This window comes from Eleginops maclovinus, chromosome 3 (assembly GCF_036324505.1).
Source record: "Eleginops maclovinus isolate JMC-PN-2008 ecotype Puerto Natales chromosome 3, JC_Emac_rtc_rv5, whole genome shotgun sequence".
Classification (NCBI taxonomy): Eukaryota; Metazoa; Chordata; class Actinopteri; order Perciformes; family Eleginopidae; genus Eleginops; species Eleginops maclovinus.
This window is the reverse complement of record NC_086351.1, coordinates 872,071-887,905: the sequence shown is the minus strand read 5'-3', so window position 1 is coordinate 887,905 and position 15,835 is coordinate 872,071. Positions and strand designations below refer to the sequence as shown.

General features: G+C 43.0%; 1 protein-coding gene across 1 annotated transcript; it reads left to right on the top strand.

Moving 5' to 3' along the window:
• Positions 1–4,293: 4,293 nt before the first annotated feature.
• On the top strand, positions 4,294–15,472 carry tp53inp1 (tumor protein p53 inducible nuclear protein 1). The gene is made up of 4 exons (XM_063880149.1): positions 4,294–4,500; positions 9,176–9,522; positions 10,265–10,754; positions 11,537–15,472. Exons 2-4 carry the CDS (start codon positions 9,393–9,395, stop codon positions 11,748–11,750), a joined length of 834 nt encoding a protein of 277 aa, XP_063736219.1. The 5' UTR covers positions 4,294–4,500; positions 9,176–9,392; the 3' UTR covers positions 11,751–15,472.
• Positions 15,473–15,835: the final 363 nt, after the last annotated feature.

The following is a 15,835-nucleotide window of genomic DNA, read 5'->3' as shown; positions in this document are numbered from 1 at the left end:
TATCTCTGAGTGGTTTTTGCTGACACCTGTTTCATCAGTCATTCAGTAATTCCTGTCCTACCTGTAAATGCCTAAGATGCTAAAACATGCATCTGTTGTGTCTGCGTCACACACACACGCAGCCCGGACCACATTCCTATCTGCATGCTTACACCCTGATTGCCGATGGTTGACACACACACCCTTACACACACAAGTACTCATCACCGTGGCAACAGTCAGACAGACATCCAGCTTTATGATCCTGAAGGTCACCCAGCTGTGTGCGTCTCTCTTTAGTGTCCCCTGGTCTCCAGCTGTGTGCGTCTCTCTTTAGTGTCCCCTGGTCTCCAGCTGTGTGCGTCTCTCTTTAGTGTCCCCTGGTCTCCAGCTGTGTGCGTCTCTCTTTAGTGTCCCCTGGTCTCCAGCTGTGTGCGTCTCTCTTTACTGTCCCCTGGTCTCCAGCTGTGTGCGTCTCTCTTTACTGTCCCCTGGTCTCCAGCTGTGTGGGTCTCTCTTTAGTGTCCCCTGGTCTCCAGCTGTGTGCGTCTCTCTTTACTGTCCCCTGGTCTCCAGCTGTGTGCGTCTCTCTTTACTGTCCCCTGGTCTCCAGCTGTGTGGGTCTCTCTTTAGTGTCCCCTGGTCTCCAGCTGTGTGCGTCTCTCTTTAGTGTCCCCTGGTCTCCAGCTGTGTGCGTCTCTCTTTAGTGTCCCCTGGTCTCCAGCTGTGTGCGTCTCTCTTTAGTGTCCCCTGGTCTCCAGCTGTGTGCGTCTCTCTTTAGTGTCCCCTGGTCTCCAGCTGTGTGCGTCTCTCTTTAGTGTCCCCTGGTCTCCAGCTGTGTGCGTCTCTCTTTAGTGTCCCCTGGTCTCCAGCTGTGTGGGTCTCTCTTTAGTGTCCCCTGGTCTCCAGCTGTGTGCGTCTCTCTTTAGTGTCCCCTGGTCTCCAGCTGTGTGCGTCTCTCTTAAGTGTCCCCTGGTCTCCGCTGTGTGCGTCTCTCTTTAGTGTCCCCTGGTCTCCAGCTGTGTGCGTCTCTGTTTAGTGTCCCCTGGTCACCAGCTGTGTGCGTCTCTCTTTAGTGTCCCCTGGTCTCCAGCTGTGTGCGTCTCTCTTTAGTGTCCCCTGGTCTCCAGCTGTGTGCGTCTCTCCTTAGTGTCCCCTGGTCTCCGTTGTGTTGGAGCTTCTTGCAGCGTTTGGTTTCTGCAGCTTTTAGTAAACTGCTCATGTTTCCTCTGCTGAATGTTCTCTAGATGCTGCATGTGTTGAAGAGCTGCTGCAGATGTTTCTGCAGGAGTTCTGGAACTTTTCTGTTTCTGAAGCTGCATCGAGTTGCTCCTGATGGAAGAGTTTGGGGCCGTTGAAGTGCACTTGAACCTCTCAGTCACCGTTGAGACAGAAAAAACAGGCAGAATATTAGGTAACTCAATCAGAGTGCAGCGGCAAAAACACAAGGTCATTGACCCCCAGCAGGATTGTGCAACACACACATACACACACACACACATATACACACACATACACACACAGCCAACATTAGCCAGTTTATGTAAAGACGCAGCAGGAGGGCGCGGTGCTTTGTTGTGACGGGTGAATGTGACACTGAACATTTATTATGCTGGCAAACAACACACACACACACACACACACACACACACAGAGGTAATGATGTGTTTCATAACAGTGTACTGAAGGAAAAAGAAATATATATATATTAAATAAAGTCAGTAAGATGTTCAGGTTTAATCATTTATTAACGAGGAAAAAAAATGTTGTTTTTATGAAAAAGGTTTTTGGTATTTTATATTTTCACAGATAAATATACAGGCTGTTTACCACTTCATATCATTTTTGATCCTTATTTATTGGACTAAAGTGTTTATAGAGCCATCGTGAAAAAGTGTTGATAATTTGTTCGGTTTATTTGATGTTCTGATCAACAGTGACTGCTGGAAAGTGACACAGGTCGTTTGCTTTAGGCGCCACAAATAAGCAAAGAAGAAACTGGAACAAATCTAGAAATTGGAGATAGAGAAAAAGAACACAGGGTCAGAAATGTACAGTTTGATGTGAGGTGGAAGACCAGAAATAAAAGCTATGGCCTGTTCAGCGTGAGGAGCCCTGGGTCCGTGCATTGAGGGTGATGTAACACAGTGAGAGAGAAGGAAGGACATCTTATCAGAGAGTGTGACCTTGTTGAGTGGGAATGGAAAAATATAGAGTAACATGTTGTTGTGCTCTGTGTGCGTCTCCAACACACCACTGTTATTCTGTTTGAGGAGCTACACACACACACACACACACACACACACACACACACACACACACACACACACACACACACACACACACACACACACACACACACACACAAACGCCAGGTTAGCATCGGCACAAAGCTAAATACAGGGTTCATGAAAAGTTGAAGTTATAGGTGCAGTGCTGCAGATTAAAGTCACCAACAGAACATAAAGGAGTTCAAATGAAATGTAAACACGGAGAGCAGGAGGGTGCTGGGAAATATTGTTTTAAATATCAGGATAATTACCAAATAAATATTAAAAAAAGGTTTGAAAACTGCCTTTTAAAAATGCCTCTAAAAATTATGAAAAATGTCCTAAAAATCGGTGGAAGATATCTGAAAAGAGTTCCCAAACAATATGTGAACCATTTCTTAAAATGTCTACAAAAAATGTCAGAATTGTTTTTAATATTTCACAAACAACTGTTAAAAAAGAAAGAAAAAATCTCCAAAAAATGAAAAGAAATCAGAAGCAACTCTGTCCCACAAAGGTTAGAACAAACGACAGTAAATAACGGAGGTAAAAACATCAGGTTACCAAACCATGACGTTAAGGAAAAGGATAGAATTGACTCAATGAAAGCACGATAACACATGGTCATCGTAGTTTTGACAAATATATATAATTATATTGCTTGAAAGTAAAGTTATTTGTTTGTTTACTGTGAGCAAAACGTTGTGTTTTTCCTCTATGACTTATAAGAAGTTATTTAGCAGATATATATTGGAGCAGACAAAAGTGAATCGAGCAGTTTGGAAGATGAAGAGTGCAGAGAGAAGGAACATCTTGAAGTTTAACAGCGTGACTTCAACCTGCAGCAGACTCCATTTGCTAGTAGACTCTTTGTCTGAAGCTTTGCACCAGATTATGGGTTGAACAGAGGGTGGTTTGGGGCAGGGGGGGTTAACCTTTTCTTCCTGATGGTGCCCATTGAACTGACCCAAATATCAGCTTTAGCTTCAGGCTCCATAATCAAGACTCTGTCTTCACTGCAGGTCAAAGCAAGCCTCCTTACAGAGTCTGAGACCCACAGCAGTAATGCATGCATTAAGTCTGAAAGACACTCTGGAAATGTGTAAATAAAGTCTGAAAAATATCCAAAAGAATGTAAATAAATTCTGAAAAATATCCAAAAGAATGTAAATAAATTCTGAAAAATATCCTACAAATGTGTGCATAAAGTTTTAAAAAACAGAAAAATGTGTAAATAAAATCTTACAAATACCACCCAAAAAATTAAAAATAAAGTCTAAAAACTACCAGAAAAATATTTAAATAGAATCTTTAAAAACACCCCAAAGATATCTAAATAAAACTTCAAAAATACCAACATTATTTTTAATAAAAAACGAATCAAAATGTGTGCATTCATTTTGAAAAATAACCCCCAAAAAGTGCTAATAAAGTCTAAAGAAAATACCCCAAAATACGTTAAACAACATCCTAAAATAACCCAAAAACTGAATGAATGAAGTTTTAAAATGTAGGACTTATTAGTATTTTCACAGTGTGGTATATAAAGCACTGTTACTGCAGATGTGAATACTTCTTGGTGTTTTGAACCAGATGCACAATATCTCCAGTGTTGTGTTAGTATTGATAAAGACATGAGTGCTGAGCTGCACAGCTGAAGAGGATTACAGCTGCTGTGGAAAGTTTGATTTTATGACTGTATTGTGGCCACGTTATAACAGTGCTCCAGTTTAATGTTGACCTGGGTTTGGGTGTGTGGATCCTCACAGCACAGGAAGTCCAGCAGCTCGACCTGGATGCTTATGTAAGGAGTCACATAAACATTTTGGGTGGAAAAATCCTCCTATTACTCCTCCCTAACGTCAGCTCTTTGCCCAGTCATGCCCTTTACGGGAGGAGTACCATCAGTCACGTGTGTTGGTGACTGCCCGTAAAGTGCCCTGTGATTGGTCGAGCCGCTGCAGGCCCGTCCCCTCTGATTGGCTCGTCGTCGCGGAGTCACGGCGATCAGCTGTTGGAGCTCCACAACAACAACAAAAGAAGGGGCAGTCGGGAGGAAACCGACTGAAGGGCCACAACGAAGAAAAAGACAGAAAGCCGAGACTCCCGATGTGCAGCCCTTAAATTAACCCTTTTTATATTGTATTTCTTCCGCGAAGAAACCTCAAGTTTTTATATTTATCGAAACAAAGCCACTTCTACCTCATTGTAAGGATTTTAATCCACCGTTTACAGTTTTCCTCCACAGCAGGTGAGTCCTTTGTTTTCCTCTCGGCGACCGTTGACGGCTCTCCTGCCTCCTTTTCTCCACACAATTCTCTTTTCCACTCATATAACAGTATTTGTATCCCTACTTTAAGAAATACGCACTTATTAATGCGGTTTTAGATAACATTTGTGACGCTTTTTTTACTGGCTTTACGACGCAGTGCTTATGCAGAACTTCGTGTTCTTTCTCTATATCAGGAAACCGTCCCAACTACAGACAGATGAGTGCCTGTAATTCGGCCAGTTTCCTGATATATTTAAGGAGATGTTAGTTTAGCAGCTGGTGTAGAGTTACAGCCTCCTCCCTTTCTGAAACAACACAGGCTGCTGCGGCCACTGGTTGTTATTGGACCAGTTCGGCTTTTATTTGTCCCAAAAGACTGCTTTGAGAATCTCATTACCTCTGAGACTGTAAGCCGATTGATCGATTAGTCGCGTGCCCTGAGAGTTGATTGAAAACCATGTGAAGAATCGGTCGTTTATTTTGCGGAAAAGTCGAGTAAACACTGTTTGCTGCTTTTTCTCAGTGAGGATTTGCTGCGTTTCTCGTGTCGTCAGCTGTTTTGTTTTGCATAATAAGAAGTGATAGGCTTGATGTTTTGGGACAATCAATTCAATACCAAAATACACCAGCAAACATCTTAAGATGAGTTAATTGCTGCTCCTCTTTTCTGGCACAATGACCATTATTCACTATTTTTAAAGTCAAAAATGCTCTAATCTGCCCTTTCCGGTTTCTCATAGTTTCGCTGGTGCTATTGATCTGTTGATAAAAACACCACTTTTGAAGACGTACTTGAATATTGGAAGCTCTTTTTATTTGTTTCTGACGTTTTATTGCCTTTTAAAGATCATAAAATAGCTGAATATAGAAAAGTGTCGTCGCTTTAGCACCCCAAATAACTTTCAGCCTGAGCCCCTGATGTTCAGGTGACAAATACTGTCAGGTTTGTCTTGATGCTCAAGCTATGTTTAGCAGTAAGTGAAAGTAGAAAACTCAGATCTTGTACTTGAGTAAGTAAGTACTCAGATCTTGTACTTGAGTAAAGTAGAAGTACTCAGGTCTTGTACTTGAGTAAAGTAGAAGTACTCAGGTCTTGTACTTGAGTAAAGTAGAAGTACTCAGATCTTGTACTTGAGTAAAGTAGAAGTACTCAGGTCTTGTACTTGAGTAAAGTAGAAGTACTCAGATCTTGTACTTGAGTAAAGTAGAAGTACTCAGGTCTTGTACTTGAGTAAACTAGAAGTACTCAGATCTTGTACTTGAGTAAAGTAGAAGTACTCAGGTCTTGTACTTGAGTAAAGTAGAAGTACTCAGATCTTGTACTTGAGTAAAGTAGAAGTACTCAGATCTTGTACTTGAGTAAAGTAGAAGTACCAGAGTGTAGGAATACTCTGTCACAGTGAAAGTATTCTAAATGTTCCTCCAGTGAAAGTAGAAAGTACTCTCCTCTAAATGTAGAGGTGCAGGTGAACTACAGTCTGATTTAAGGGAGATTATATTTACCATCAGTAATCCTAATCTGCCTGGTAACTAGATAAATGTAGAGGAGTAAAAGTACACAGTAAAATAACATGGAAATACTCAAGTAAAGTACAAGAAGAAGATATACTTTATTAATCCCTTACAGGGAAATTTCTTTACCTCAAACTTGTACTTGAGTAAATGTACTTAGTTACTTTACACCTCTGATATTAGGCTACCTGTAGTTTTCTGACTGAGTGTGTGGTGCACATGGACCTGTAGTCCTGCAGTGTTTACATGAAGTGTAGGCTCTGTTTTACCCTCAGATGAATCCATGATGATGTAATGGTTGCATTAGTTGCAACAGAGAGCCACAGCGATGACTCAGTGACCCACTTCATGTCTTAATCTCCTAAACAGAGAAAGGGTTTAATCATCGATCTTTATTTCAACGTGTATTGTAACGCTGTAATCCTGCCAGTGATCGCTATTTATTCAATATAACAGTAATCTGATACGTACTTTCCTTGAGCATTTATATTTGATGCTACTGTGTACTTCTACTCCTCTACATTTATCTAGTTACTAGGCAGATTAGGATGAATGATGGTAAATATAATCTCCCTTAAATCAGACTGTAGTTCACCTGCAGTAAATCCAGCAGCTACCCTGCAGTATACAAAGCCATTCAAACTAGCTGCACCTTTACCAGCTCTGAGAACACTTTAATGATCAATCATTATAAAACATATCAGAGATATTATTCTGAAATGGACCAATCAGACAATGACTACTTCTCCAACCTGTTTGATAAAACACACCAGCTGTCCTTTGATGATGATGGTGATGGTGATGGTGATGATGATGGTGATGATGATGGTGATGATGCATCAGGTTTATTTGTATTTATCCCTGAGGCTGCAGCAGATTATCAGACTGCTAGGTGACGCTCCTTCCTGTTTCCGGTCGGTGTTGCTGCTTTTGTTCTCTCTCTCTGTCTCTGTCTGTCTCTCTGTCTCTGTCTGTCTCTCTGTCTCTGTCTCTGTCTCTGTCTCTCTCTCTCTCTGTCTCTCTCTCTCTCTCTCTCTCTCTCTCTCTCTCTCTCTCTCTCTCTCTCTCTAAATAGGATCTGAATGTGAAATGAGCAGCGTTCAAGTCCAGTAGTGCAATAGAAGCTGTGGGTGAGAGAGTTGTCTGCAGCCAGAGGGGAATTGTTATAGAGAGTTATGGCAGTGGGCATGTTCTCCTGTACCTGTCCTTGTGTCCAGGGAAATACGAGCCGTAAGGCGATCTTTAAACGCATCACAGCGCGGGTCCTTTGTTATTTCGAACGTGCGGTGCGTTCAGGTGCTAGTGGAAAAGAAATGATATTTGGGCTTCATCAAATTGTAGTTTTGATTGTAGAGGGAAAAAACGCCTCCTAGTGGTGAGGTCTTTTTTATCAGCTAGTTTAAATGTTAAAGGAACATTCCGTGATAGAAATCCTACAGATTAGATGAATAAAGAAAATGTAATCCTCACGAGTTTATTGGGGGGTGATCCTATACTTGGATATGGAGTCAATTACAAAAAAAACTTCAACAAGGAGATATTTTAGCAAAGAAGGGTCATTATAAATTATAAATCATAGATAATTAAAATGTAAAATAAACCACAGCTATGTAAAAAGCCCATATGGTAAAACAGCATTTCTGTTTTATATCATACGGAGTTAAAATACTTTAGTTTTCGACACAAAACACAACTTTTAAAGACCTCTTCTTGGACTTAGAGCCTCTATGTATGTTTCCACAATTCTCTGACATTCTATAGACCATTAACCTAGAGAATGGATAATGAAATGAATCATTAATTGCTTGCTTTCATATAACACCTCCTGAGAAGACATCGTTTTTTATGCTAATGTTTGTCCACTAAAGTAGCATCTGAACTGGTCTTATTCATGCTCACACACTGAGTCACTCAGACAAACACAGAGGCATTACAGTGTTTTTTTTAACCCTGAGTAATGTCTGCAGGGAAGCCTCTGAGGGAAAACACGGGGCACAAAAGGACACATTGCAGCGCTGGCTTTAATCCAGATGCATTGTGCCAAAAGGAGCCTCCTTCTCCTTTTTAAACAGCAGCTGCAGACTCCATCCCCTGCCTCCTCTCACTGCTGTATCCACGAGAGGCTGACCTCAGAGCGGCTGCTACACACATCTCAGCATTCAAAATGTATTTTAGCCTGTGAATGGGATTTGGATATTGCACTATAGTCCAGATTTCTATAAGATTTTTTAACTAGAAGTTCTATAGTTGTCAGTGCATGTAAATGGTCTGCAGAGGCTAAAATCCCTGTGTTCCCTCCAAAAGTTTGTCTCCGAATCTACATACTGATATACACCTGAACATCAGCAGGAGAGGACTCTTTAAAGTAGAGACTCTACATACTGATATACACCTGAACATCAGCAGGAGAGGACTCTTTAAAGTAGAGACTCTACATACTGATATACACCTGAACATCAGCAGGAGAGGACTCTTTAAAGTAGAGACACTACATACTGATATACACCTGAACATCAGCAGGAGAGGACTCTTTAAAGTAGAGACTCTACATACTGATATACACCTGAACATCAGCAGGAGAGGACTCTTTAAAGTAGAGACTCTACATACTGATATACACCTGAATATCAGCAGGAGAGGACTCTTTAAAGTAGAGACACTACATACTGATATACACCTGAACATCAGCAGGAGAGGACTCTTTAAAGTAGAGAGACTCTACATACTGATATACACCTGAACATCAGCAGGAGAGGACTCTTTAAAGTAGAGACTCTACATACTGATATACACCTGAACATCAGCAGGAGAGGACTCTTTAAAGTAGAGACACTACATACTGATATACACCTGAACATCAGCAGGAGAGGACTCTTTAAAGTAGAGACGCTACATACTGATATACACCTGAACATCAGCAGGAGAGGACTCTTTAAAGTAGAGACACTACATACTGATATACACCTGAACATCAGCAGGAGAGGACTCTTTAAAGTAGAGACGCTACATACTGATATACACCTGAACATCAGCAGGAGAGGACTCTTTAAAGTAGAGACTCTACATACTGATATACACCTGAACATCAGCAGGAGAGGACTCTTTAAAGTGCAGCTCTAACGTTACCCCCCTCTTTCCTCAGGGCTGGTTTTGTGTTTTGCACTCGTCTCTCCGCCTGTCGACGATGTCCCTCCTGAGTCCTCCTGTCAGCAGATGATCCAGGACCTTCATTGATGCACTCAAGCACTTTTTCCGGAGCCTTCCCCGCACCGAAAGCCAGCAGCTGATGACCAAAGTGAGCGCCGCCACGCCTCCCTGCCGCAGCCCCGAGCCAAGCGCCTCTCGCCCCCCCCTGCAGGATGTTCCAGAGGTTCGCCAGTGCTCTGTTCGGGGAAGAGGAGCAGCCGAGCCGAGGCAGCGAGCCCGGAGACGGCAATGAAGACGAAGAGGAGGAGGAGGAGGAGGACTGGATCCTGGTCAACTACCTGGGTAAGAATCTCAGCTCTCACCTGGGCTCAGTGCTACGGTGTCTAAGGTTCCGGCCAATAGGACGCTACACTCGCTTTTCCTAAACCAAATACCGAGAGAGAAAATTACCCATCATGCAACAGGTGTGATGGGAAGATGCTGTTTAACTTTAGGCTGTATTAAATGTCAGGACAAAGTTCAGCCAAGTTTCCTGAGATCATTAAAAGATCCCAGTCAAAACAGACTGACACACACACACACACACACACACACACACACACACACACACACACACACACACACACACACACACACACACACACACACACACACACACACACTGTCAACAGAAACATGACACACTGGAGTGACTTCCAGATGTCTCTCAGCATAAGTTTGGCCTGCCGGTCTCCACCCTTCTCCGATTCCACCACCGTGTGAATATTTCTGCGTGTGTGTGTGTGTGTGTGTGTTGGGGGGGGCGGGTGGCGGCTGGCGGCCTACTTTCGGCTTGGTGGCATCGAGCAGTTTATGGTAGCCAACCTGTAATCACTCCAAACAAAAGCACCCGGGGAGCCAGAGGAGGTAAAAATAGATCCTGGTGGAGGTGGACATGTATGGGCACAGAGCAGCCTCTAAACCCCCCCCCAGCCGGTCGTCGCCGGTGCATTGGAGGCAGATTTGTTTTTATTTTGTCAAATGAAATGAAGCGCCAGCAGATTTAAAACAGGAAGGTTACCCTCCGCTGTCTGTGTCCCTGCAGCTGAAGCGCGCAGTGTGAACCTCCCCGGATCCTCTGCTGCTCCTCAGGAGGAGGAGGAGGAGGAGGAGGAAGAGGATGAGGGGGACCTCGTGATGGTTCCCTCCCCCAGGGCCAGCCCTCCCATCCGCTACGCCTCCTGCACCTCCCTAAACTCCATGGCTGAGACGGACGGCGGTGCTGAGGAGGAGGAGGAGGAGGAGGAGGAAGAAGAGGAGGAGGGGGGGTTCCACCGCCTGGACACCTGCTCCCTGGAGGAGAGCTGGTTCGTCACCCCCCCGCCCTGCTTCACGGGTCGCGGCAGCCACCTGGAGTCAAGCCCCCTGGAGAACCTGCTGATCGAGCACCCCAGCATGTCGGTATACGGCCCCCGCCGCCTCAGCCTAGATCCCCGGCCCCGCCTGCTGGACGTGGAACTGCTGCCCCCCCCCGCCATCACCTCCTCCAGGGGGGGGGAGAAGGGCCGACGCTCCCTGGACGGCCAGCGCCACAGGTTACTATTTATCCTATTTTACTTCAGAGGGGGGGGAGTACTCAGATCTTGTACTTGAGTAAAGTAGAAGTACTCAGATCTTGTACTTGAGTAAAGTAGAAGTACTCAGGTCTTGTACTTGAGTAAAGTAGAAGTACTCAGATCTTGTACTTGAGTAAAGTAGAAGTACTCAGATCTTGTACTTGAGTAAAAGTAGAAGTACTCAGATCTTGTACTTGAATAAAGTAGAAGTACTCAGATCTTGTACTTGAGTAAAAGTAGAAGTACTCAGATCTTGTACTTGAGTAAAGTAGAAGTACTCAGGTCTTGTACTTGAGTAAAGTAAAAGTACTCAGATCTTGTACTTGAGTAAAGTAGAAGTACTCAGGTCTTGTACTTGAGTAAAGTAAAAGTACTCAGATCTTGTACTTGAGTAAAGTAGAAGTACTCAGGTCTTGTACTTGAGTAAAAGTAGAAGTACTCAGATCTTGTACTTGAGTAAAGTAGAAGTATTCAGGTCTTGTACTTGAGTAAAGTAGAAGTACTCAGGTCTTGTACTTGAGTAAAGTAGAAGTACTCAGGTCTTGTACTTGAGTAAAGTAGAAGTACTCAGATCTTGTGCTTGAGTAAAGTAGAAGTACTCAGATCTTGTACTTGAGTAAAGTAGAAGTACCAGAGTGTAGGAATACTCTGTCACAGTAAAAGTATTCTAAATGTACTTAAAGTAGTGACAGTAAAAGTACTGCTCCAGCTCACCCCCCCCCCCCCCCCCCCCCCCCTCTTGTCTCTGTCTCCCCCTGCAGGCCGGAGGTGGCGGTTGTCCCTCGGCGCTCCAGCCTCCACTCGGCCTGCTACGCCGCGGCTCTCTCCGCCCGCGCTGGCCTCCTGCAGCAGCGCGCCGGTAACCCCTCCCAGCCGCTGTCCCGCAACGCCCTGCGCCGCCTCAACCTGCTGCGCCCCCCCAAGGCCAACCACGTGCACCTGCACCAGCCCAGCCAGAGACACCTCAACTTCTGACGCCCCCCCCCCCACCCCCCCTCTACGGATGAGAGCAGTGCTAGTATCTCCCCGCCCCCCATGGTGAAAACAAGCGGAAAATACAACTTCCTTCCTTCATTCGTCCCTCAGAGGGGAACTTGACCTCGTTACAGCAAAGCATCGAGATCCAAAACCTCAGAATCTCTATTGAGCGCCGGCCATATGTTTTCACCCAAAAAAGGGGCGGGGCCATGACGTGGGGGGAGATAACTCCCATCAAGAAACACCAGCAACGTCATCGGCCAGCCGTTCCACCCTCAGCAGGTGAAACAGGGCCGGTGATTCTTTACAGTTTATTAGCAGCTCATGGTTCCAGCGGCTGAAGATGTCCTCGATTGAAAAAAAGAAAAGGTCAACATGTCTCCTCCCGCCATCCCATAGTTTTACCTTCCTCCCACTGGACCAGTGTTTGTCCAATCACAGAGCAGAAGAGTCCCTCTCTCTTTCTTCACGGACAACTTAATGTGTAGAATCAATGCTGTAGGTCACTTTACTCAGCGGCAGGTTCACAGCGGGGTGCTCAGGAAATCATGAACTTTTTTTGGGGCTCCATTAACACACCAGTGCCATTTAATCAGTGCAGGGGAGTTGTCGTAGTTGCCCCCGAAGTGTTGCCCTAAAAAAAGTTGTCGGCAGGATTAAAAAAAGTCAGGACTTTGAAAGAGAAATCCCCTGAAATGATCCAACACTTAGCATTGTGTTTCTCTTTCCCCTTTGCTGGTTTTACTCCACACAGCGAGTTCCTACATTTCCCAGAATGCCTTTTGACAAGCGCAACGACACAGCAGGTAAATTAAAGTTCCACTCATTCAATATCTTGACCTCAAAGGCTTCAGGCTTTTCTCAATCTATCCTCCAGTTTAGTACGACAGTGAAACTGAATCACAGATCTTTGTTTTAAGGGTTTAAACTACTTAATTTCCTCGCTGTAGTAGCAACTCGTACCTTGAGTTTGAAACAGGATTTCTTTTGGCGTTATCAAACGTGGCGAACATCTTGGAGCTTTTCGATGGGATTGTTCCTTTTCTGTGATTTTTATCTCTGTGATTTCCTGCAGCGCCTCGTTGTCCTTGAACCTGCCTCTGACTCTAATTCAGTACTTTTCACAATTATGTTTTTGAAATGAAAAACAAAAAGCAACGGTTAAAAATGACTGGGTTGAATATCACTAAACGCCTTGTTTTAACGGTAGCTTTTCAGACGACTAGAGATGTAAAAAAAAAACAAAAAAAAAGAAAAGTATTTAACAAAAAAAAACTTCCAAAATATTTTTTGAAAAGTAAAAATAAATTACATATCAGTATGAAGTCGGTTTATATGCGAATAAATATATATTTTTTTCTTAGGTATGTTTGATTACGTTAGTGTGCAATGTGTTGCATGGTGTAGAGTTGTGTTAGTGGAAAAAAGAAAATGGAAAAATAATAATTATTTTTTGTTCTTAAATGAATCTGCAGTCTACTTCTCAGGGTCACAACCAATCACCTTCTCTCGTTAGGAAAACGCAGATTTACTTGACGGCTGATGATTCTTTACTCAGACTTTTTCCAGCTCCGTCCCGGACGAGCTTTTCCTCATTTGAGAGAAATAATTAGTTTAGTTCCTCTTGGTTTCCCGGACTTTGAATATTCACTCTGTTGGAAGTCCATCGAGATGGAGAGAAAGTGTCCATGTTTATATTCACATAGATTTTAGAAATGTGCTTTTTTTGAACTGTTCTGTTTCCTATGTTAACATTTTAACTGTTAAACTATTTAAACCAAAAAAGGGTAGCGTAATCTCCTCACTAGTTATCAATACTGATTTTTGTTGTCTTTGTTTGTTGACAGTTCTCGTCCCCGGCTCTGAAAATGTAGATTTTCTAAAGTGTGGTGTTGGGAAAATGGAGCCCGGGGGCCGAGGAGGAAATACATTTACAGACTGAATCCCCGGGAAGCTCATTTCTGTCATTGAAATAAAAAAAATGGGTAATGTTAGGATGAGAATTAAAAACGCACGAGATAAAGAGTCAAAGGGATCGCTTTAAAAGTCTTAAAAACAAGATCCTTAATCATCCTTTTTTACTAAGGCTCATTAAGACTTTACATCCAGAGGAGGGAGAAGTACTCAGGGCTTGTACTTGAGTGAAAGTACAAGTACCTGATTACATCTCATGATTGTGACTTTAAAAGCCAGAAAGATGTCCAACTATATTTACAACATTTACTTTTTAAATCACTGATTAATTATTTCCTTTTTTTTCTCAGGTTGTAAGAATTCACACGCCTTACTTTTTATCGTGGGTTTCTCCTTTAAAAAATATTCCTGACTTATCATTTTTTTTGTTCTTGACAGAAATTGACTTCCATACAATCTCATTTGGTAACTCTGTACCTTTTCTTTTTGAAAATGTAAAGTCTGCTCGTGTTACTCAACACTCTAACACAGATGGTTTAATAGGAAAAATGCAACCTTCATTTTTGAATCAAGCACGTTAACAGTAGATGGGATGTGGGTCCTGTGTGAAATCATAAACACCTGTGCGGTTTGAACACAAGAGAGTAGATTTGATTCCCTTGTGACGGAGCAGTCACAGTAGCATTATTAACAAAGCACTAACACGTTTGTTAGAGTCGCTGTAAATAGTTATGTAGTCGAGTGGTTTTCTCTCTGGTGTATTTAAGCTCTTATCTTATTTCTCCATGTCTCTCTTTTACTCTTTGCTTCATGGACGATGTAATTTTGTGTCTTAAGAAAAAGCTAACTTAAAGACAGAAGGGATTGGAGGAGAGGCCTCGTCCTGCCGTCATGAGGAGGAGCCTCGTCCTGCAGTCAGGAGGACAGGCCTCATCCTGCAGTCAGGAGGAGACGCCTCGTCTTGCTGTGAGGACGAGACGCCTTGTCTTGACTGCAGGAGGAGACGCCTCATCCTGTAGTCAGGAGGACAGGCCTCGTCCTGCCGTCATGAGGAGAGGCCTTGTCCTGCAGTCAGGGGGAGACGCCTCATCCTGCAGTCAGGGGGAGACGCCTCATCCTGCAGTCAGGGGGAGACGCCTCGTCCTGCAGTCAGGAGGAGACGCCTCGTCCTGCAGTCCGGAGGAGACGTCTCCTCCGGACGGCAGGAGCCTTTAATGTTTTATATCTCGCTCCGTCATCAAACTAACAGGGATTTGTAATGTTTTATTCAATGCCTTGAAATTTGTGGATCTTGTGCCTTCCAGGTTGAAATGTTGAAATGACAATGCATCAATGAAGAACTTGAACTCCCTTTTTTATTTTAAATGTACGTCCTGAGTGCATGATTATAAAACACACACAGACATCAGAAACCAGCTATGCACCACTCAGAGTTTTATAACGACAACCAGACAGAACGATGTAGCAAACCCTCTGTTTATTTTACAAAAAGTGTGAAGAATATTTTGTGGCATTTTTATTCCCCACCAAGTGTTAGACATTGTTTTGCTTTTATTTGTTTGTGTAGTTTACTGGAATAATACAGCACTTTGCCAAAAAGGAAAAAAAAAAGGTGTAGGAATTTTATTTTGGGTTTTTTATTTATCAGCATTACTGTTCTCAATCCTTTTATTTTGGATGTATGACGGATCAATCCACTCTGATGTCAAATGAATGCTAATAAACAGTGGGGTCATCTGTTTTCTGACTGTAATGGTTAATACATGTGATCTCTCTTTATTGGGAAATAAATGTTTTCGTACGCAGCTCTCTGTTTATTCCTTCAGTCCTCCGTAGAAGAGAAATATGATTCATTTTTATACAACTTGTTATTTTTGGGGGGCTGTAAAGAGGTCCTGTTATGCTTTTTGGGTGTTTCCTTGTCGTGTTTTATATAGGTTGTTGTGCATGTAAATGGTCTGCAAAGACTCAAATCCCTGTAATTCCACAAAGGGATTATAAACAAAGCATTGACTCTCTTTTAAACAGTTTTATTGAACTGCAAAGGTTTTGGCAACAGCAACAAAACATACAAACAAAAAACAAGTATACAATGACAAATGCATTAAAACCATTACAATAATAATACCAAATAAATAACCGAAACATACCTATATGTTAAAGGGAGC

What these genes read in the sequence shown, in the direction of transcription:
- tp53inp1 (XM_063880149.1), top strand. Translation starts at nt 9,393, where the DNA reads ATGTTCCAGAGGTTCGCCAGTGCTCTGTTCGGGGAAGAGGAGCAGCCG. An exon ending in GATCCTGGTCAACTACCTGG is followed by an intron (nt 9,523 to 10,264) that starts GTAAGAATCTCA and finishes GTGTCCCTGCAG; the next exon opens with CTGAAGCGCGCAGTGTGAAC. An exon ending in CTGGACGGCCAGCGCCACAG is followed by an intron (nt 10,755 to 11,536) that starts GTTACTATTTAT and finishes CTCCCCCTGCAG; the next exon opens with GCCGGAGGTGGCGGTTGTCC.